We start from the raw sequence: 22,215 nt of genomic DNA on the forward strand, positions 1-22,215 counted from the left end.
TTTATTATGAGATAAGCTGTTCTGAGATGTATTTGCCAAGTAAACCAAATTATAGCAAAAACATATTTGCCTTAGACATGTAAGATAGATGCATTATTTCTGGACATCCCGTACATGACATTGTTTACCAAAGAGGTATAAGAATTTATATGACTCCCCCAAGTATAAAGGGCATTACTTAAACTCCACCAAATTTATGGGCTGATAATCTGCAAAAGAAAAATAGATTCACCACAATGGAAATATACTTAGCTATCCAAATCCCAGCCATAGGGCTATGCTGGTTGGGAATTGTAACAGACTTAGTCCCTATGTATCAGCTTAAAGAAGCTCTTTTATCAAATTGTCTCAATCTCTGAAAATGATATCATAACTAATTATCATATAATGGCTTCCTTTTATAGCTCTGTCATGTCTTTCAGAACATTGGAATCACAATCCTGATAGCTGCCTGTCATCGTGAGTATAGGCACAGTGGTGGGATTCAATTTTTTTTAGTATCGGTTCTGAGGGCGTGGCAGGGGAAGGATACTGTAAAATCTCCATTCCCTCCCGATCAGCTGGGACTCGTGAGGAAGAGAATAGATGGGGGTGGGTGCCAGTCAGAGGTGGTATTTACTGGTTCTCCAAACTACTCAAAATTTCCAGAACTGGTCAGAACCTGCTGAATACCACCTCTGGTAAAGGTATAGTAATTATCTATATGCAAGATAGACAATAGATAATGTAACCCAATTGTAGGCTATAGCATGAACTGATAAACAAACAAACAAATGTCTCTTTTAAAAAAAATAATTCTACAACCGCATGTAATATTTCTGCCTTTTTATCTCACAGCCACTGTGATAAAAACTTTTGAAAATAATGATTTCTTTGACCAATGTGTTACTAAAGCCCGGTTCTTTCCTACTCTGCATGATGCAATACTCTTCGCTGTGGAGCCAAACCTCTTGGAAGAGATGGTTCCAATGGAAACCCAAAATGAAGCTCCTGAGGATGTGATGGCAGGAATGAATTTAGATGATGAAAAGGTATGATACTTAAGTGAAGGTTCATGATAAATGTACCAACGTGATTAACACTGGAAAGCCTTCATTTCAGTCTATGCATTATAGTTACAAGGGACATCTCAGAATACTCCCTGTGAAGATGATTTGCAATTATTTTTAATTCATTCCTAGGATTTTGCTGAACACTTATATTGTTCTGCTACATGGTTCATGATTCAGATTTCTTCCTGTCATTGACATAATCTTTTTCAAGATTCTCTCTATCCCTAGATTAAATATGTCAACAATGATTATTACAGTGCTTATCCTCTTATAGTGCTTATCCTGCTGCCAGTCCAGTATGACACTCAGTTGTGTTTCTAGGAAAAACACACTGCACCTAGGAAAAGCCAATAAAAATCATCCAACCAGAATCTTCCATGGATTTCAACACAGCTGAGATGCTCCCTATTAAGCTAAATGTACAGAGCAGGATTATGTCTCATTTTGCCAATCTGCTGATTTTGCCAGCCTCTCTCTGAGGGTTGCACATTCAGGGAAACACCTAAACAATAAAGGGACACCCATGTATAGTATAAGGTAAAGGTTGCCCTTGCACATATATGCTAGATGTTCCTGACTCTAGGGGGTGGAGCTCATCTCTATTTCAAAGAGCCAGTGCTGCCCAAAGATGTCTCCATGGTCATGTGGCTGGCATGACTAAACACCGAAGGGGCACGGAACGCTGTTACCTTCCCACTAAAGGTGGTTCCTATTTTTCTACTTGAATTTTTATGTGCTTTCGAACTGCTAGGTTGGCAGAAGCTGGGACCAGTAATGGGAGCTCATTCTGTTACATGGCACTAGGGATTCGAACTGCTGACCATTCTGATCGACAAGCTCAATGTCTTAGCCACTGAGCCACCGTGTCCTGATTATTTAATACCTCTAGATCAGAGGTCTACAAGCTGTGGGCCATGTTGGTGGCCTGTTAGAATCTGGGCCACACAACTGGAGATGAGTGGTGGGCAAGCGAGAGAAACCGAAACCATTCCCCTCTCCCAGTCCATGGAAAAATTGTTTTCCATGAAACGGATTCCTGGTGCCATAAAGGTTGGAGACTATTGTTCTAGAGCATCTACATCAGGAATGTCAAATTCAATTTCATTGAGGACCACATCAGGGTTGTGTTTTATCTGTGGGGGCAGCCAGTGTATGTGTGTGTGTGGCCGGGGGTGTGGTCAGGGTGGGCATGCCTAGCTCTACATCACTCATCAAAGCTCCATTTTTGGCCATGATGGTCTCCTGCAGCCCTTTGCCAGCAAAAATAGAGCTCAGGGAGGTCTCATGCAGCCCACCTGGGCTCCATTTTCACTGCAGAGGGCTGCAAGAGACTCTCGTGGCTGAGAGCCTGGACCGGCCATTTATGGCCTTTCCAAGCTTCGTTTTCACTGGCAGATCTGTCTCCTGGGCCTTGAGTTTGACACCCCTAATCTACATGAATGCAGCTACAAATGTATCTTTTTATAGCTGCCATACTGATGTGAAGACATCAAGGGTGAGGGCAGGAAGGAACATTACTGTGTTGTGATACATACATTGCAAAATATTACCTTTCCCACTTTTCAGATTTAATCTATGTGCAGAACAAACATATGCAGGTGTCAGCCCTTCATTCAAAAATCAGGAAAGAAAACCACAGGACTCCATTGGTAGAAATCAAGTGTACTTTTACTAATTATAAATGAATAGAAGTGAAGCTAAGCGAAGACTGGTTATTTAGGCGCAAAAGTGAATAATATATTGTATAATTCATTCCCCTCCCCTTGGCATCCTGTGCACAGTCCAATCATAATTCTCCCAATTGTCAGGTGTGAGATAACTTCGAAAGGCATCACCAGGAGGGGATGCTAGTCCGTTGGCCTTGGCGGGAAACACTCCTCCTCCACATGCGCAGTAAGGTGGATAGTTCAAAATCTAGAATCTTCCTCCAGCACAACAAAGAGTCCCCTCCCAAATACCATGCCTCCACTCCCCGTTTCAATGGCAGCCGAAGCAGCAGCAAAGTGGAGGCTGACATCCGGCCCTCCTCCAGAAAAAGGCGGTCAGACCTGGAAAACAACAAAGCACAAACAAACAGACGAACAACAAGAAACGGAAAGTGAAAAAAAAGGGGAGGGAGAGAGAGAAAAAGTCAGGAAATATGAGAAACTAGGGCTTGTCAGGATAAGCAGAATAGAATCGGTGGAGCAATTTAGGGACCCGGACATGGGATTTGTCCACCCATTCGGCATGAGAAGGGGGAAAATGCTTCCAAGCCACCAGATACTGAACACGATTCCGCCATCTGCAGGAGTCCAAAATTTCGCAGACCTCGAAATGTTGTTCACTATCAATCAACAGCGGGGCAGGCAGTGGATCAACAGGCGGACGCAAAGACGAAAAGCGAACAGGCTTTATGAAGTTAACATGAAAAACAGGATAGACTCAGTTGAGGTGTTTAGGCAGCTGCAGCCGAACGGAAACAGGATTGATGACCTTGATAATAGGAAATGGGCCAACATACTTAGGCCCCAACTTCTTGGATTTCTGGGGAGTTTGAAGAAACTTGGTAGACAGATAAACCTGATCACCCACTTTGTAATCAGACGGCTGAGTCCATTTTTTATCCGCCTGTTTCTTATGTGCGCGATGCGCAGCGTCCAAAGTTTGGAGTGCTAAAGGCCAAACATGCCGAAGGCGATCACTCCACTCAGAGGGAGACAAGACTTGCGGCTGCTCATGAGGAACTTTAGGAATAGGCACAAAAACCTGTCCAGACACCACCCGGAAAGGGGTGAACCCAGTGCTACTATGCACAGAATTATTATAAGCCACCTCCGTATGCGGCAACAAGTCCACCCAATCATCTTGCTGGTAGTTGATGAAACAAAGTAAATACTGCTCCAGAACAGAATTAGTCCTCTCACAAGCCCCATTAGTCTGAGGGTGGTGGGCGGAGCTTAAGCCCTGGGCGGAGCCAATCCGTTTAAGAAATTCCCTCCAGAACACGGAGGTGAACTGCACACCCCTATCCGAAATGATGTAGTCAGGCACCCCATGTAAGTGGTAAACATGAGAGATGAACATTTTTGCGAGAGTCTTAGCAGATGGAATCTTGGGGCAAGGGATGAAGTGGACTTGTTTGGAGAACAAGTTGGTGACCACCCAGATGACGGTGTGCCCCTGGCTCTCAGGGAGCTCGACAATGAAGTCCATAGAAATCTCCTTCCATGGGGCGACAGGGCGAGCCACAATCTGGAGCAAACCCTGCGGTTTCCCTGGCGGGCGTTTAGCAGCAGCACAAATGGGACAACTGGCGACATAAAGTTCAAAGAAGGCCACCAAAACTGCCATTTCACGAGATGCAGCGTCTTCACGAAACCAAAATGCTCCGCCATCCAGGAATCATGAGCCCATTGGAGAACCACCAGACGAAGAGATGCAGGGACATAAAGTTTCACCCCAATCCATGGCAAGTCATCCCTGGGAAAATCCTGGGATATATCTACTTTAGAACATGCCTGATGTCTAGTAACCACAGGAGCAGCGAGACTTGTCGCGGGAATGACCGGCTGGACCACGCTGAGCTTTGAACAGTTGTACTGAGGAAGTCTGGACAAAGCATCAGCCATGAAGTTCTTACCACCCGGAATATATTTCAGGATGAAATTAAAACAATTGAAATGCTGAGTCCAGCGCATCTGCTTAGGAGAAAGTTTCCGGGGAGTTCTCAAAGCTTCTAAATTCTTATGGTCAGTCCACACCTCGAACGGGTGCTTAGCACCTTCCAGAAAATGGCGCCATGTGGCCAAAGCCCAACGAACAGCAAACACCTCCTTCTCCCAGATGGCCCAACTTCTTTCTATGTCAGTGAGTTTGCTAGAGGTGTATGCGCAGGGTTGCAAGTTACCTTGATCATTGGCCTGAAGCAACACGGCCCCCACCGCCACGTCGCCTGAACCACAAATGGTGCATCCATGTCCGGGTGCTTCAGGACTGGTTCCTCAGCAAAAAGTCATTTTAATTTCTCAAAGGCAGCTTGACATTCCATGGTCCAATCCAATGGCTTGCTAGGTCTGGGTTTCGGCCCACCTTTAGACTTCAATAGGTTAGTAATGGGAAGAGCTATCTTAGCAAAAGAAGGGATGAACTGGCGATAGAAATTGGCAAATCCCCAAAATTTCTGCAATTGCCTGCATGTACGAGGGGCCTCCCACTCAGTGACTGCTTTGACCTTAGCGGGGTCCATCTCCACACTCGCGTGGGAGATATGATAGCCTAGGTAGTCCACCTTCTCTTGATGGAATTCACATTTGGACAATTTGGCATAAAGCTCCGCGGCTCGAAGCTTCTTCAGCACCGCACGAACCAGCTTTATGTGTTCCGCACGTGTTTGCGTGTAAATAAGGATATCGTCTAAATATATGATAACGCCTTTGTAAAGATGGTCATGCAACACCTCATTAATCAATTGCATGAAAACCGCAGGCACCCCCTGCAGCCCAAATGGCATCACACGGAACTGGAAACAGCCAAGGGGACAGTTGAAAGCTGTTTTCCACTCGTCACCCTCCTTAATACGGACTCTATAGTATGCTTCCCGCAAGTCCAGTTTAGTAAAAATGCAGCCCTTGCCCAGTTGGGCCAGCATGTCCTTCATCAGTGGTAATGGATAGAGGTTCTGGGCAGAGATAGCGTTTAAATTTTTGAAATTAACACATAATCTGAGAGAGCCATCTTTCTTTTCTCTGAATAGCACAAGAGCTGCCACCTTGGGTCTAGCCAGTTCAGTGAAACCCCTCTCCAAGTTCTTGTCAATGAATCTCCTCATTTCCTCCATCTCCCTAGGAGACATAGAATATATCTGGGGCTTGGGAAGCATCATTCCAGGCAAAATATAGATGGTGCAATCAGTGGGTCTGTGGGGGTGGAGCTTATCAGAAGATTTCTCACTAAATACTCCTCTCAGATCCCAATATTCCTTCGGAATTTTCTCTTCCCCTTCGATCCTCTCCTGTCCCCTGGCTGCCAAAGTGGGGTTGGAATCAGCAGGGTCTGGGGTCTCAACCTCCCTTTCAGGGATCGCGCTAGTGTGAATGCGTAACCACCCCTTCCTCCAGTTAATGCGAGGGTTCCATTTACGAAGCCAGGGGAGTCCTAAAATAAGGGGCCGGTCCATGCCAGGTGCCACAATAAAAGTGATTAATTCCTGATGGGTTCCCATCTTCATCTCTAAAGGCTCAGTAGAAAAATGAGCAGGGCCCCCTCCCTCAATAGAACCATCAATTTGGCAAAAAACAATAGGGGTTTTTAAAGTCCTCAACTTCAAACCCAGTTTTTCCACCATTGCCGGACTAATCATACAGCGAGAACAGCCGGAATCCAGCAGAGCTAAAAGCTTTTCAGTCTCGCCAGCAGGTGGCACTCTTAGTTCAATAGGGATCAGCATGGGGCCTTTGTTTGAACTCACCCAACGATGCGAGCGGTCGTCATCTGATTCATCAGACGAGCTGGAGCTAACGTCACCCTCCTCCACCTCCGGCAGGAAATGCTGGGGGACACTTTCAGCAATGCACGCAGCCTCTCTCTTCTTGCCCGGGGCCTTACTTGCCCTCCCCTCTCTTCTGGGAGGGGGTGGAGCGGTCTGAGCCATTTTAACGCAGCAATTCACTGCACAATGGCCTTCCTTTCCGCAGCGGAAGCACGTGAAAGGCTTGGCCTTGCCGGCGAAGCTTCCCTTCACTTCTGGTGCGGGGGGGGGGGCTTTTTGGGCTGATGGGGGGGGCGACTTCTCCACTTCTCCCTCTTTCATGCATTGAAGCCTGGCCAAATCTAATTCAACATCTGCTGCGTGTTCATACCAAGTAGTCACTCGGCGGGGAAGGTGTCTGTTAATGCACTGTTGGTAAATTTTTTCATTCAATCCCCCAGCGAATTGATCTAACAAAGCGTCTTCTGACCATCCCCTCATATAGGCTGACAGCTGTTGAAACTCTTGAATGTACTCAGCCACCGGTCTATTTCCCTGCTTCAGGGCCATAAATTTCACCTTCCCGCGTTTCTCAATCACCGGGTCATCAAACCTCTTCATTGCAGCCATAAAGTCATTAAAATTCCTCAGGAGAGGGGAATTGCATTGGTGTAAGCCCACCATCCATTCGGCCGCTTTTTCCTCCAATGAGAGTAAAACCATCCTTGCTCTCATATCATCAGTTTTTAAATCCGGGCCATAAATCTCCATATAGTTCCAGACCTGTATGATAAACAACCCTAAATTTTTTGGATTGCCATTATATTTCACTGTTAAGGGAGGGACTTTTGCCATTCGGCGTCACCTGCCCCCCCCCTACTCTTTGAGCGGCCCTAGCTGGGGGGGGGAGGCTGGTTCTGGGTTTCCTTGCTCCCAACCCCTCTCGGCCTCTTCACCCTCCCTTAACCTGTGCATGGAGTACCTTTGCTCAAACTCTTCAGCTTGCTCCCTTTCCACTGCTCTTCCACGGGTCTTGCGTTCGGACATAGCTTCCTCGAGGAGTCGCATGGCGTGGGACAATTTGTAATCCTCTTCCCCAGCGTCACCCCATTCTGCTGATTTTTTTCCCGGTTTCCTTCTCGTGACTCCCGCATCCAACTCCTCTGACTCCTCTTTTTGTCCGACACCCAAAGTCCATCGGGGATGAACAGTAGGCTCTTCCACCCTTAGACTAGACCAGCCTTTCAGTTAAAGATGGTTCTGCTGCCACCCCTTCAGTTTCCTCTTGATCACTCACATGCAAAGACATTATTTTTCTTTTTGTGAGAACACCCCCCTCGGTAGGTTGTAGCTCCTGGTGGGGTAGAGGTGAGTCTTCGCTAAATTGTCAGCCCTTCTTCATTCAAAAATCAGGAAAGAAAACCACAGGACTCCATTGGTAGAAATCAAGTGTACTTTTACTAATTATAAATGAATAGAAGCGAAGCTAAGCTAAGTCTAAATATTTAGGCGCGAAAGCGAATAATATATTGTATAATTCATTCCCCTCCCCTTGGCATCCCGTGCACAGTCCAATCATAATTCTCCCAATTGTCAGGTGTGAGATAACTTCGAAAGGCATCACCAGGATGGAATGCTAGTCCGTTGGCCTTGGCAGGAAACACTCCTCCTCCACATGCGCAGTAAGGTGGACAGTTCAAAATCTAGAATCTTCTTCCAGCACAACAAAGAGTCCCCTCCCAAATACCATGCCCCCCCTCCCCGTTTCAATGGCAGCCGAAGCAGCAGCAAAGCGGAGGCTGACAGCAGGATTCATATTATATGGGAGTAGCATAGGAGAATCTTTTCATGTAAATGTCTATGGAGATTCTCAGTCATCCAAGTCATGGTTGTCCCAAAGGTGTTTTTTCAAGAGGCAACTGGACTTTCTGTTTTTTCTTTGAAGATGTTTTGCTTCTCATCCAAGAAGCTTCTTCAGCTCTGACTGGATTCTTCACTACCCATTCAGAGCTGAATAAGCTTCTTGGATGAGAAGCAAAACGTCTTCAAAGAAAAAACAGAAAGTCCAGTTGCCTCTTGAAAAAGCATCTTTGGAACTTTTCATGTAATCTTTCTCAAGCATAATCTAACCACTGACTTTATACTTTTTCTCATAGTAATGGGCTTCTAGCTCAGCTGAAGACTTTAATGTTATTTATTTTTAAGTAACTGAGAACAGGATTGCCACTTTGGGATAAAGCTAAACGAATAATGTTATTCCCTTTAAAGGTTGATTTCTCCCTAAACTAGATCCAGTGAACTAATTAGTTTAACTTTGCTAAATGATTCCTTTATTTTTCTGGAATCATGGCAAAGACTCTTCTGTATTTTGCATATGTAAGATCCTTGTAATATTCAGTTTGGTGGATAAGAAAGATGGATGTACAGTATGGATGCATAAATGTGAATTTCTGTATATGTAGGCATTATATATTTGTGTACATTTCAGGATATAAGAAGTTACCACTCTGTGAGAAGTAAGCAATCAGAGAGGACTCAACAGTCCAATGGGATCAGAGATGCCTCCACACCCAAAACTGTTCAAAGTGAAACCTACATAGAGGAGCCCATATCTGATCTTTTCCGCACATTTTCTCTCCAGAGTGACTTAGAAGGTACTTCTCATCACCCTATTGAAACAACTCCCCTTGAGGACAATGAAGATGATCAAGAATGGGAAGGAAAGTGGAATTATTCCAGAGAAATGTAAATTATGAGATCGATTCAAATTAACTAAATAAACAAAGCAAAAATACAATGCAATTAATCTGGACTACGTCTTCTTCCTCCCAGTCCCCTGGGAGTAATATCCTAGGTTAAATGGTTACCCCTTTTTTATTGACATTATTGAAAAATGATGCAACATTTATATAACCAATAATTCATTGAGAGAAAAAAAATATATTTTCTTTAAAAAGTACATTTTGAGTAGGCAATGAAATGTACTATAAAGCTATTAATATGCAAAGCATTTATTAATTAATTTATTCTTTTTACTGTGTAGGTTTTCTAGCTTCCCAAAAGAAATTTCTTACTTAACTGCAAATGGTTTGCTGTTTTAATACTTCAAATAATAAATTTTGGATGTATAAATGTTGCCATATTTTAGACTCCAAGTTTAGATACCTGATGTCTGATAAGCAAATGTTTATTCTCCAAAGCAGTACATTTAGGTTAGTTTAAAGGAATATTAAGTTTTACTTCAGATTCAGATAAGAAACATCATTCAAGTTGTCGTATATTTGTAGGTCACCGTGTTAAAACGTTAACATTCTTGACCATTTTAACAGTTTTATTGTTTATGTACATTCATGCTTTTACATATTGCATTTTTATACTGAACTACTGAAGCTTGCTTCAAATCCAGTAGGCAAAAGTTACCTGTAAATGTTTTTTAAAGTACCATTTCGCTTTTTCTCCCAACACAATTTTCACTATGGATATAATCTAGTGTACTTCATTAATGATGTGGTTGCTGCTGCAGTCAAGGACGGGAAGTGTCCAGCTCTGACTGACTGTTTTGGCTGCTGCAGACAGATCCCCTTCCCTTCTTCAGTGCTAGAAGCTGCACACTGTGTCATTTTGACTTGAGATGCAAAAGAGATTAGATATATATCTCCCAGTGCAATACCTATTTCACTTTCCAAAACTGTTGTCAAATTTTATGTGACCACCTTATGAGCACAAGTTTAGCATTCTTTAGAAGCTGACTAGTATTGTGTTATATAGAAGGTTGATTTAACCATGAAAGAGAACTGTGTTCTTCCATGTGTGTATTGCGCTTAAGAATATAAACACTACCCTGCTGGATTGGACCATTGATCCACTTACTGTTTTTACATTGGCCAATCAACTGTACAAGGAAGCCAACGGAGTCACTGAGTACATTATAGATTTTCTGCTGCTTCAGCAAACAAGGGGCTTCACACAGCTATAATTTTACTGTTTTTTATTACTTTGGTGAAAGAGGGCGGTGTAACTTGGCTACTCCAGTCCAACTCTACAGTTATACACAAAACATCCTTCCAGGTGCTGTCAGCTACAAAAACAAAAATGGGTTTACTGTTGGCACTTCCATTGCAGCTCTGGACAAGGCTGAAGTTCACATGTTATCAATCATTCCCTCCTGCTTCACTCCAGGTTTCTGTTGGACATGGTTTAGTGCTGTTCCAAAATAATGCTATATTCAGAAATAATGGAATCAACACAAGCACAAGCGCGAATAACAAATCAGATGGTAAGACAACTGGACTGATCATTGAATACATTCCATGCACCAACATACAATCACCCAATACCTACATATTTTAAGGCAATCAATTATTGTTTTCTACTAGTAGATGACACTTGAAGGGAGAGAAAGCAAAGCCAGGACAAGCCGCCAATCAATTTCCTTTGGTTTCACATTAAAATGGTCAACATCAATCACTGGCATTGTGACAGTGTTAGGACAAGGTGTGGCAACTGATACCAAATTTAATCCCAACATACTCTTCTGTTGGCTTATGGTTTGGGAAATAGCACTGCAATAAGAATCTTGAGATTTGTGAAAACCAATTATATAAAATATGACTTTTTATTTATGTGTGATTCTAGATAATTGCTTATTTGATCATCCAAGTAAGCTATGGTTTAGGGTAGTATATGAACTAGGTTCTGCTGGATATAAAGGTGACGATTCTTTTATTGCACATATCACATCCCATTTTCTGCACATCAATTAAAATGAAAAATATATGAAACAATATGAAAACTACCAGTATTTAAGAACAATTCCTGTAGGTCATTGTTTACCATTTAGTATTATACTTTTGGAGAACCATACAAGGATTATTGGGCTTCTAGTAATTCCTTGTTGAGAGTTTATTGAACATCACAGCTGTATTTCAAAGCTTTGTGAAAGTACATTGAACAAAATAAAGTAAATGATTTATCTGTCTCATGCACAAAATCCCTTTGTTTTATTATGTTGTGACTGTTGTATGCATTACTTGACAATTTTGTCTGTAGGGCTATTCCAGGAGTATATTCCTTCTTTCAGTTTAATATGAGAAACACTACCAAGATTTTTAAACACATTTCTTAAAAAGATTATTTAATGGACCATTGTCCCTTATTTACTTTTTAATGGTAGATTTTTTTTCTGTCCATGAAACATAAAGGAAGCTCACAAACACAGCTCTCAATTTTATAAGAACCCCTTTTTATTAGTGTTCAATCATTGAAAATTTCTAAGACTTTTCAGAGTTAGAAACAGAGTTGGTCCCTTTCCAAATAAAGTTACTTAATTTTAGTAACATTGCTATGGAAGAAAAGTGTGGATTATTTTATACAATTAAAGTTATATAAATCAATGCTTCTCTAAGGCATTTTTTCAGTGTTATTTGGGAGTAAAAACAACTATTAAATGGTATGGATTCAACATTCATTTCTTCATTCATAAAAAATAACATTTGATTCAGATAATGGGCATAGATTATTTTTATCAATTCATCCTTGTTAGAAACTTCCCTCCACATACACATAATGTATGATATTATGGATACCTCACAATGTGCCACAGCAAATAACAATTTCAAAAGGGACAGGAATTCGAAAACTACAATATTAATATATTTCTGGAGCACCTAAAGTTGAATGAAACTCGATACATAGATACTTGAGAAGTTCTTATTTTCCAGGATAGATGGGGTGACTGAAACTTTCCATAAGCTTATGTGGATGTGTACAGGTAGTTCCTGACTTATTTGAGCCTAAAATTTCTATTGCTAAGTGAGACAGTTAAGTGAGTTTTGCCCTATTTTATGACCTTTATTGCCACAGTTGTTAAGTGAATCACTGCAGTTAAGTTAGTAACTCAACTGTTAAGTAACTCTGGCTTACCTATTGATTGAGCTTGTCAGAAAGTCATAAAAGGTGATTTCTTGACCCCAGGATACTGCAACCATCATAAATAAGAGTCAGTTGCCAAACATCTGAATATTAATTACGTGACAATGGGGATGCTACAATGGTCATAAGGGTGCAAACTGGTCATAAATTGCTTTTTTCACTACCATTGTAACTTTGAACAGTCAGTAAGTGGACTCTTGTAAATCAAGGCCTAGCTATATTTTCATAGCATAATCATTGCTTCTTATGCCTATGTCAGGTAAGATAAAGTTTTTCTGTTCCAGTTTCTGTTTTATAAATAATTCTCAAGGTAATGTTGATTATCATTATGAACATTACCATTGTTCATGATCATGATATGTTCATGATAAATCTTACTATCAGTAAGGTTTACAGATAGTCCTTGACTCACAACCATTCATTTAGTGACTGTTCAAAATTACAATAGTACTAAAAAAATGACTTATGATCGGTTTTCACACGACTGTTTCAACATCCCCATGGTCAATGAGCACGACTACTGACATCTATTTATGACAGTTGCAATGTCCAAGTGTCATGTGATCACCATCTGTAATCTTTCCAGCTGGCTTCCCACAAGTACGTCAATGGAGGAAACCAGATTCACCTAATAAACCATGATTCATTTAATAACTGCAATGATTCATTTAACAATTATGGCAAAAAGTTCATAAAATGGAGTACAACTCACTTAACAACTGTCTTGCTTAGCAACAGATATTTTGGGTTTCATTACAGTCATAAGTCGAGAACTAACTATATTTAGGGAATTCTGTCTGAACTGAATGTTGCTGCCTAGAAATCCTACATAGCACTTCATCTCTCTAAGATCAATAAGTGACATGTAAGAAAAATAAATAAAACTTGGCCATTCACTTTTCTTCTTAGGTATTAGTTTTTGTATGATTTACTTAGAAAAGGTACTATGCGAGAAACAAATACTCATATTTATGGAATGGAAGCTAGCTCAGGTAATCCAAATGTATATATCTGTTGGCAATATGAAGACCTACAACAATGATCCGAAAACAAAAATATAAAAATGTGTGTTTTTAAAAAATAATCAGAGTTCCATTTTTTTCTTCAGAATGAGTTGCCTCACAAGTTCGATCACGTAAGATTTTATTTCCTCCACCGTGACTGTAGAGTCCCAAGCATTTACCACTTTCCCATCTGGATCTATCAGATATTTCCAGAAGTTCCAAGTTGGCTCTTTTCCAGTGGATTCTACATAAAAAAAGTATAAATGTCAGAGATATGAATCATCTATAATGCTCTAATTTGCATATTTGCAATCTTAAAAGACATATAAGATTAAATAAGAAATGTGATTATCCAAAGGAAAACCAATATATTAAATAATATAGAAATAAATATTAACCCAGTTCTTAGAAGAGTTCGTTTTGGTTTGGAAGAAAAAAGTACTTAATGCTCAAATGCTTCAAAAAATGGAACATTTCAGCAAAAAGAACCTTACAACTGCATTAATCTCTCATTTATGTATTTTTTAAAATTAAAATCATTCCCCCCCCCAAATTGGTAACCTTGAAATGTATTGGATTACAATTTCCATCACTAGCAAACGTGACCAATAGGCATGTTTTTTGCTGCCTTATCCCTTTCATCCCTTATCCCTTTTCCTTTTCTCTATTTCTCTGCCCTGCACCTCATTTTTTAATTTTCTTTTTCCCCTTCTCACACTCTCTCTCTCATATTAAAGCAATAACAAATGCTTTTAAAAATATTTGTGCCTGCTATATTTTTTTCAAGACACATTATGTTGAGTTACATGCGATTCAGGAATATGGTGCTCTAAGGTAAAGTATAAGGCGGTGGATCTCAACCTTCCTAATGCCGCAAGTCTTTAATACAGTTCCTCATGTTGTGGTGACCCCCAACCATAAAATTATTTTATGTTTTCCATATTTTTTGGAAAATATGTGTTTTCCAATGGTCTTAGGCGACCTCTGTAAAAGGGTTGTTCAACCCCCAAAGGGGTCCCGACCCACAGGTTGAGAACCACTGGTATAAGGCAACTAAATTTTGCTGAAACCCTATTGATTCTATTGATTTCTTGGGAAGTAGGAGAAAAAATAAAAATAGTAACCAAAACACCAATTTATTTTACTATATAAACTTAAAAGAAGCAAAGAAATTATTGTTGAATACATGATAATCTTCCGCGAATCTCTCAAAAGTAAGCTATCCCTGGTAGCGATCATAAGCCATCTACAGTTTATAGGGTATAACAATAAAGTTAGTATTTGCAGCTCATTCAATCTATTTTAATACTCACCAATTAAAAATTTAAATGCTGGATTTGCCCCGATGCCCTTCACTGCTATCTTGCTGAACATAGGAAATGTAACGCTGTATGTTTGCCGGACAAACCTCTCAATTTCATTATTACTGTTGGGTTCTTGCTGTCCAAACTGATTGCAGGGAAATGCTAGCACATTAAAATGGTAGGAACCAATCTCTCTCTGCAACTGTTGTAAGGCTTTGTAATGACTGTCTGTATACCCACACTCACTTGCAACATTGACAACTAATGATACCTGGAAGAAATAACAAAAATACAAGTTATAACACATCCTGCATTCTACTTTCAGAAGGTATAGCATGCTTTACTTCCTATATAGCGCATTTTCAGAAATGGAGCATTTTGACAAGAAGAATATTTTGCTTTTAGATTTCAGTTATTGCTTTCATAATTACTATAATACATACATGGATGGTCAGTTGGTGCAGTGGTCAAGACATCAGCTGGAAACCAGAGACCATGACTTTTAGTGGCACCTTAGACACAAAGCCATCTGGGGCTTAACCTTGGGCCAGTTACTTTCTCTCAGCCCTAAGGAGGAGGCAACTGCAAACCACTTCTGAAAAATCTTGCCAAGAAAACTGCAGGAATTTGTCCAGGCAGTCTCAGATACAACTGAACAGGATAAAAAATAATAATACATAATACACTGATGAAGTAAATAACTAAATCCTTTTAAGATCCATCTCAGTTTGAAATTAGGTGTGTTTGCAGCTATTGTTTCTCCTTTCTTCAGTAATAGAACATATTAGCCATTGCTCTGTGGACAAATGTCATATAATAAATGCAGTTGTCTAATAAATCTATTACTGTACAATCCAGTTTTATTCTTGAAGTTAAGCTGTGGATACCAGTATGGAAATCAGAGGAATTGGTGGAGGAGAGATAAAAAAATTACTGCCTTGCCTCCTTGAAGGTACATGTGATAGAAATAGATACACATGTGCATAAGAGGGGCAGGATTTTACATGTTTGTGATTGCCATCTTAATATTTTTGTCCTTTCATAGATGACCATGATTTGTATGTATTGTGATCATATTTTGATGAGTTGGTCATAAATCTTTAAATAATTTGATATTTTGAATAGGGCAACAATTAAAAATGGTTACTAATTGTTCAAAATTCCGTAATAAGTAGGTAATGAAGAATCATATCTTAGTAGATAATAAAAGAATAACAGTTAGAAGGAACTTTGGAAGACTTCTAGTCCAACCTTCCTTGCTCAAGCAGGAAACCCTATGATTTCAAACAAGTGGTTGCCAAACTGTTCTTAAAAAATCTCCAGTGTTACAGCACCCACAATCTAGTGTGGAAGCAACTCATACCATTAATTAATTGTTCTAACTGCCAGGAAATTTCTCCTTATCCTAGGTTGGTTCTCTCCTTGATTAGTTTCCATCTATTGCTTCTTGTCCTGCCTATTCTTTTGAGAATAGATTGGTCCCCGTCTTCCTTGTGTAAGCCCCTCAAATATTGGAACATTGAAAATGATAGAAAGACTGACTCCAGAAAATTTCTTTTGCACCAAAGGAGGTACTACAAGTACTATCAACTATAACTGCCATATGTACTATTTTTTCTCTGCTTTTAAATGTCAATTGTATTAACAACTGCACTTAAATTCAAATTATGTAATCAAATTTGCAGGTAGGTAAATATTTAACTTTATGTAATGTAAAGGTGGTGTCAATTTCTATTCACTTTAAGGTTCATTGAAACATATAATTTAATCAGAGGATGACTACATTTTACATACAACTGCATCATGCAATTAATTACCTGTGATGAATTACATATGCCCGTGATGGCAAACCTATGGCAAGTGTGCAGGAAGTGGCATGCAGAGCCATCTCTCCGGGCACGCCAGCAATCGCCCGTTGCTCTTCTGGGTTCCAGTGCACACATGCACGCCGGCCAGCTGGTCTCTGAGCGTGTGGGAATGCTGGAAACTGGAAGAGCAGCCCCCTGCCGCATATGCGCATGCCGGGAAGCTGAGCTTCCGGTTTCCAGTGTGCCAGTCCTAGGGCAGATAGACTGTGCTAATCCATGCTTGGACTCTCCCACAGCGCCCAGAGAACAACCGTTCAGGTAAGCCAGAAATCAGACATTTCGCTAAAAAACAACAACAACTGAATGTGAATCACGTTTGCCATCTAGTGGACCTGCATTTTACTTCCAGCTTCATAGAAGTGTGCATTAAATGTGTGCATCAAAACAAGTTGAAAATGAAACAAAATACTATAAGACTAGCTTTTGGAGAGATGGGGAACATGTAAGATAAATAGATAGAGAACATTTAATTAATATATAGACATAGCAACGAATTCGCTATATTTAGTGTGTGGTCAGAATTTATTTATTTTCCACCTTTATTAATTTATTTTCCACCTTTATTAATTTATTTTCCACCTTTATTAATTTTACAAATAACTCAAAGTGACAAAGATATCCAACACACATCTTCCTCCTCCTATTTTCCCCACAATCACCCTGTGAGTCGGGCTGAGAGAGACTGACTAGTCCAAGGTCACTAACCTGGCTTTCATGGCCAAGGCACGATTTGAATTCTCAGTTTCTTGCTTTCTAGCTTGATGTCTAAGGTGACCAGATTTTCAGATTGGTAAAGAGGGACACCATTGACCGGGGGGAGGGGGGCTTGATTAAAATTTTTATATTTTGTCAAAAGGTCACAAAAGGCCATTACATGACCCCAGGACACTGAAACCATCATAAATACGAATTGGTTGCCAAACATCAAAATTTTGATCACGTGACCATGAGGATGCTGCAATGGTCACTAAGTGTGAAAATGGTCGCTAAGTGTGAAAAATGGTCATCAGTCACTTTTTTCAATGCCATTGTAACTTTGGTCACTAAATGAACTGTTTGAAAGTTAAGGCTAGCTTGCATTATAATGCCTTATTCTAACTTACATTTTCAAGAGAGAGAAGCTAAACTCCTTGTTAGAATTGAAATAGAAATGAGTAGAGTAAAGTAGAATAGAATAGTTTATTAGCCAAGTGTGATTGGACACACAAGGAATTTGTCTTTGGTGAATATGCTCTCAATGTACATAAAGAAAAATAATATAGTAGGATAGTGGGATCCTTGCTGCACCAAGCTCAGAAAGCAGCGATCCCACCATCTCCCCCACCCCACACTTCCTCTTTCTGAAAGAGGAGGTGTGAGGTGGGGGATCCTAGCTGCACCAAGCTCTTTCTGAAAGAGGAGGTGTGAGGTGGGGGATCCAAACTGCAGCAGGCTCAGAAAGCAGCGATCCCACCATCTCCCACACACCTCCTCTTTCTCCCTCTCATTCTCTTTTTGGGGGGAAAGGAGGAGAAAGGACAAAAAGGAGAAAGAGGGAGAAACGGCGCCTGAGAGAAGCGGGCAAAAAAAAGAAAAAAACCTTCCAACGGCTGAGCTGCTTGGCCCGGGACCGAGCCTCCTCCTTGCCGCGCCAGAAAGCCGTCGCTCTCCCTGCAGAAAAACGGCGTGCGTTGGTGCACGCACGCACAGGAGGGGAGGGAGCTTCGCTCATCGGGCGCTGCGAGCGAGCCCAGCGGAGAGAGGGAAACCACTGCCCTCTAAAGGCCACATCGGGAACGACACTTCAGAGAAATAAAAACTTTTTTTTAATGGCGTCCTTTTTAAAATTGTTTTCTTTCTTTTGGAAAATCGGGACTTTTTGAACACGTTGTGGGACATGGAACAAATTATTAAAAATTGTGACTGTCCCGCTGAAAGCGGGATGTCTGGTCACCTTATTGATGTCTTAACCACTAGCCCAAACTGGCTATATTAACAAGCATTCGGATCACTGGAACTATCTGTGTAGATCAGTGGTGGGTTTCAAAAAATTTTAGAACTCTTCTGTAGGTGTGGCCTGCTTTGTGGGGGTGAGCGGATGGGAATGGCCTGCCAGCCATGTGACTGGGTGGGAGTGGCTTGCCGGCCATGTGACTGGGTGAGGGTGGCCAACTTGTAAAATGTGGTGAAACTCACTTAACAATGCTCTTGTTTAGTAACCAAAATGTTGGCTCAGAAACTGGCATTTGAAGCACACAAGTCTTAAAGCTGTCAAGTTACAAGACCCTTCCCACCCCTAACCCTTTAGAGAAAAAAACCCCAAGGGTGTTCAAACTTGATAGCTTTAAGACTTGTGGACTTCAACTCCCAGAATTCCTCCTCTTGCTCTTCATCTTGATGATATGTGGACGGGCGGATTGGAGGGAGCTGGAACCGGTTCTAAATGGTACTGTAGATTTGTGGAACCTCTTCTATAGAATTGGTTAGAACTGGCAGGAACCCACCCCTGGTGTAAATCTATGATAAAACTGGAAGGAATTATCAGAGCATATAATATTGGAAAAAATATTAGCCGATATCATAAAAAGGACAAGATATGGAATTCTATATGGGAAGTAGCTGTGAAATACAAACACTTTTAAGCATACTTTCAAATATTTATTTTTATTTTTCACATTTTTTGAACCACTGATTTTTAGAGATGGATGCTGGGTGTTGCTACTTTCATTATGCAATTGCTGATTTTACAAGTGACTTTATGAGAAGTTACAAGTGACTTTATGACAATTTTGGCAGAAGTTTTGTTTTCTTTCTTTCTTTCCTTCTTTCTTTCTACAAAATCTATTATGGAAGAAAAGCTGGAATAACTATATTAATGCTGGGAAGCCTCTTTCTGGGAGGGTTAGTCAAACACTTCGTAGTTCAGTGGGTAACTTGTGGTTCTTGTGAGGATAAAAGGATTGACTGTGTTAATGCTACATTGCACTCTTTAAAGGAAATATGTGATAAAACCAATTCATTAAAGGTGTTTATAAATGTTATCTTCCTGGATGGTGATAAATGTAAAGAATATACTGGTATAAACTAAGTATTCTAAAGAAATCTATTAAAGTACATGAAACCTTTGTTCACAATGAAAATACTGAAGTGGTAGGGAGCTTCTGCCTTTTAGGATCAACCATCAAGAGTAAACAAAGCAGCAGTCAAGAAATACATTACAGACTGATGCTAAGTAGAGGAGCTTCATACGAACTTCTTAATGTGTGCACACATGCAAGACATACACACACACATGTGTGTGTGTGAGTGAGAGAGAGAGGGGAGGAAGGAAGGAAGGGAATATCCTCATTTGATTTACTCTTACAGTAAATTTACTTTTAATGAGTTACAGTAAGATTTGCATTTGAAGGGTGTCCTAATTAATTAAGTTCTCAATTTAAAATTAAGGCATTGGAATACCTATTTACCTAATTAGTTTCAGATTTTAAATAAAGATCTTATCATCACCAATTTATATCAGTAATTAAGAGCCTCAGCAAGTAATAATGAATATATTTCAGTATAGATCAGTATACATTATGGTAAACTAACCTATACAGGATTATTTTACTTATCTGCCTGCATTTGGAACTATGCTTCTCTGTGCAATTCATTATAAGTGATGATGAGGCCACTTCAAATGAAATGTATTTGTGTTTTCCATGTTACTCCTAAATCTCTCACTAGAAGTTCGGTATGTTTCTTTGGAATATAGAAAGAAAAATAGTTTTCAGGCAGAAGGTTTTATCCCATGTACTTTTTAATAATAACATATGTTTCTTACCGGCTATAAAACCTCTGAACCTTTAGTTAAATTCACATCTGTAGAAAGAGAGCATTAAGTTCAATTTCTGAGTTCTAAAACATTAATTCTAAATGATTTACTTTTACCTGGATTTTCTTAAGACTAACTTTCTACACGACAAAATCATCCGGTGTTAAAACTCAAGTGAATTTCAATATTTAAAATTATCTCTCTTTTTTTTAAGCAATCCTACTCCGATGTTGGAGCTGTCTTTGTAGGATGATACCTATTCCGTCTTCCTCCAACCCGGTTAATAAATCATTTGTTTTGTATTAAAGAAAGCAGGGTCGTTCGGTAAACCATTAAAAAAAAACCCATTACGAGTAGATCCCAACCCCACGCCTTTATCTCGTCTATTTCGAAACATGCTCAGATTTAAGCAGGGAGTTCAGCCCGCCTGCCACGTAGACGCGGGATCGGCTGTTCACAAAAAGCAGAGGGAGACAACTCCGCGCGCACAGGCAGAAGGAAAGGGGAAAGATGAGACTGTAAACTTATTTGTTTTTAATAGAGCGTTACAGAACCGTAGGCGCAAAGTCGCGGATAACCGGGAGCCCCGTCAGGACATCTATCCCGCAACCCCCCCAGCCAGATCAGTGCGCCTTCTTCCTTTTCCCCGTCCGTCATGCAGGCATGCCGAGATGACTTGCTGGTTAGTTGGTGGCAGCAGATAGGTGGCTCTCTCCTCCGCAGACTTACCGAGCCTCTGTATTTGTCCAGAGAGACTAGTTTGCCCCTAATGTTGACCACTTTAAACGAGTAAAAATTGTCCTCTTTCTGTTCCGAGGCGGAAAAGGCCAAGAACAGCAGGGCTCCTACGACGATCAGCATGGCTAAAGGGAGAAGAAAAAATTTAGGGAAGGAAGAACCAATTTTGTGCTCCACGCTATCCTCGGGATCTAACATACTGCACAGCTTTCTACTGACGTCGTCCCGACCGCAAAGCATTGTGGGAAGGAAGCTACGTCTGGAATGATGGAATAAATAAAGCTGGATATTATAAAGGAGAAAAAATTCAAAATTCATAGCAAAGCATTTTTTTCACAATATCAACCGAAAATGTAAGAAGGGCTGTACAAGCAATTGAGTTTTTCCCCGCTCTTGATTGAGCAAGAGTATTGAACAAAGATGGGAGAGTTCCTTAGAAACTTCGCTTTATGATCTTCAGCTAAATTGATACAGGCCATGATCAGCAAAACCATGGTTTATCATCCTGTGACAGGAGTGGTCCTATACTTTCAAATACTAGGTGCCTGTCTTGAGGTGAACTGTTTAAACATTATATCCAGTTCACTTTAACCATTAAGAATTAATATTAATTAATAAGAAATAAAAGAAACCATATCTCTGCTACTTGATTGGTCATAAATTTGCATCATAAATTCACTATTCTGCAGGTTCAGAATAGGGTTAACAAAAGCAAAAACATTTAGCTATATTTAGAAAAGATCCATTGCAATGTATTGGACATTAATTAATACATGCCTATTGAGTGTATGTCTAACTTTAAATCCAGCCAAGCAAAACTATAGTATTGCAAAATGCAATATTACTATTTTTGTCATTTTTTGTTTCTTCCTGCGTTTCTATGGAAATTTATGTGTCTGGTTTTTGTTCTGCTTTTGCTATGTGCTTTTGTCAAAAGGATTAGAGAAATGCTACCAGACTTTCTGTCACTAATTTAAATGCAATATAAAGTTCCTAAAGTCATACCATATTATGCAATATATTCCTTTCATCAATATAAAGAATTAATTCAAATTTCAGTGAGGTTGTCAGCTCAG

General features: G+C 40.3%; 2 protein-coding genes across 2 annotated transcripts in view; one reads left to right on the forward strand and one right to left on the reverse strand.

The window, feature by feature from the left end:
* SLC26A8 (solute carrier family 26 member 8) overlaps nucleotides 1-9,250 on the forward strand; it is a 41,627-nt gene extending 32,377 nt beyond the window's left edge. The window contains exons 17-19 of the mRNA XM_087720791.1: nucleotides 405-459; nucleotides 838-1,031; nucleotides 8,990-9,250. Of these exons, the coding sequence (XP_087576917.1) occupies nucleotides 405-459; nucleotides 838-1,031; nucleotides 8,990-9,250 (510 nt within the window). The remainder of the gene's footprint in view (nucleotides 1-404; nucleotides 460-837; nucleotides 1,032-8,989) is intronic.
* A 2,472-nt stretch (nucleotides 9,251-11,722) lies between these two features.
* On the reverse strand, nucleotides 11,723-21,375 carry GPX7 (glutathione peroxidase 7). Its single transcript, XM_087719651.1, has 3 exons — nucleotides 21,131-21,375; nucleotides 14,750-15,011; nucleotides 11,723-13,680 (listed from the first exon to the last, which is right to left on the reverse strand). Exons 1-3 carry the CDS (start codon nucleotides 21,335-21,337, stop codon nucleotides 13,517-13,519), a joined length of 633 nt encoding a protein of 210 aa, XP_087575777.1. The 5' UTR covers nucleotides 21,338-21,375; the 3' UTR covers nucleotides 11,723-13,516.
* Nucleotides 21,376-22,215: the final 840 nt, after the last annotated feature.

The sequence above is a fragment of the Thamnophis sirtalis genome, unplaced genomic scaffold, assembly GCF_051295495.1.
Source record: "Thamnophis sirtalis isolate CommonGarterSnake01/CBP01778 unplaced genomic scaffold, rThaSir2_p1.2 scaffold_7, whole genome shotgun sequence".
Lineage (NCBI taxonomy): Eukaryota > Metazoa > Chordata > Lepidosauria > Squamata > Natricidae > Thamnophis > Thamnophis sirtalis.

What these genes read in the sequence shown, in the direction of transcription:
- GPX7 (XM_087719651.1), bottom strand. Translation starts at nt 21,337, where the DNA reads ATGTTAGATCCCGAGGATAGCGTGGAGCACAAAATTGGTTCTTCCTTC. An exon ending in TGGACAAATACAGAGGCTCG is followed by an intron (nt 15,012 to 21,130) that starts GTAAGTCTGCGG and finishes TATTTCTTCCAG; the next exon opens with GTATCATTAGTTGTCAATGT. An exon ending in AGCATTTAAATTTTTAATTG is followed by an intron (nt 13,681 to 14,749) that starts GTGAGTATTAAA and finishes TTTTTTATGTAG; the next exon opens with AATCCACTGGAAAAGAGCCA.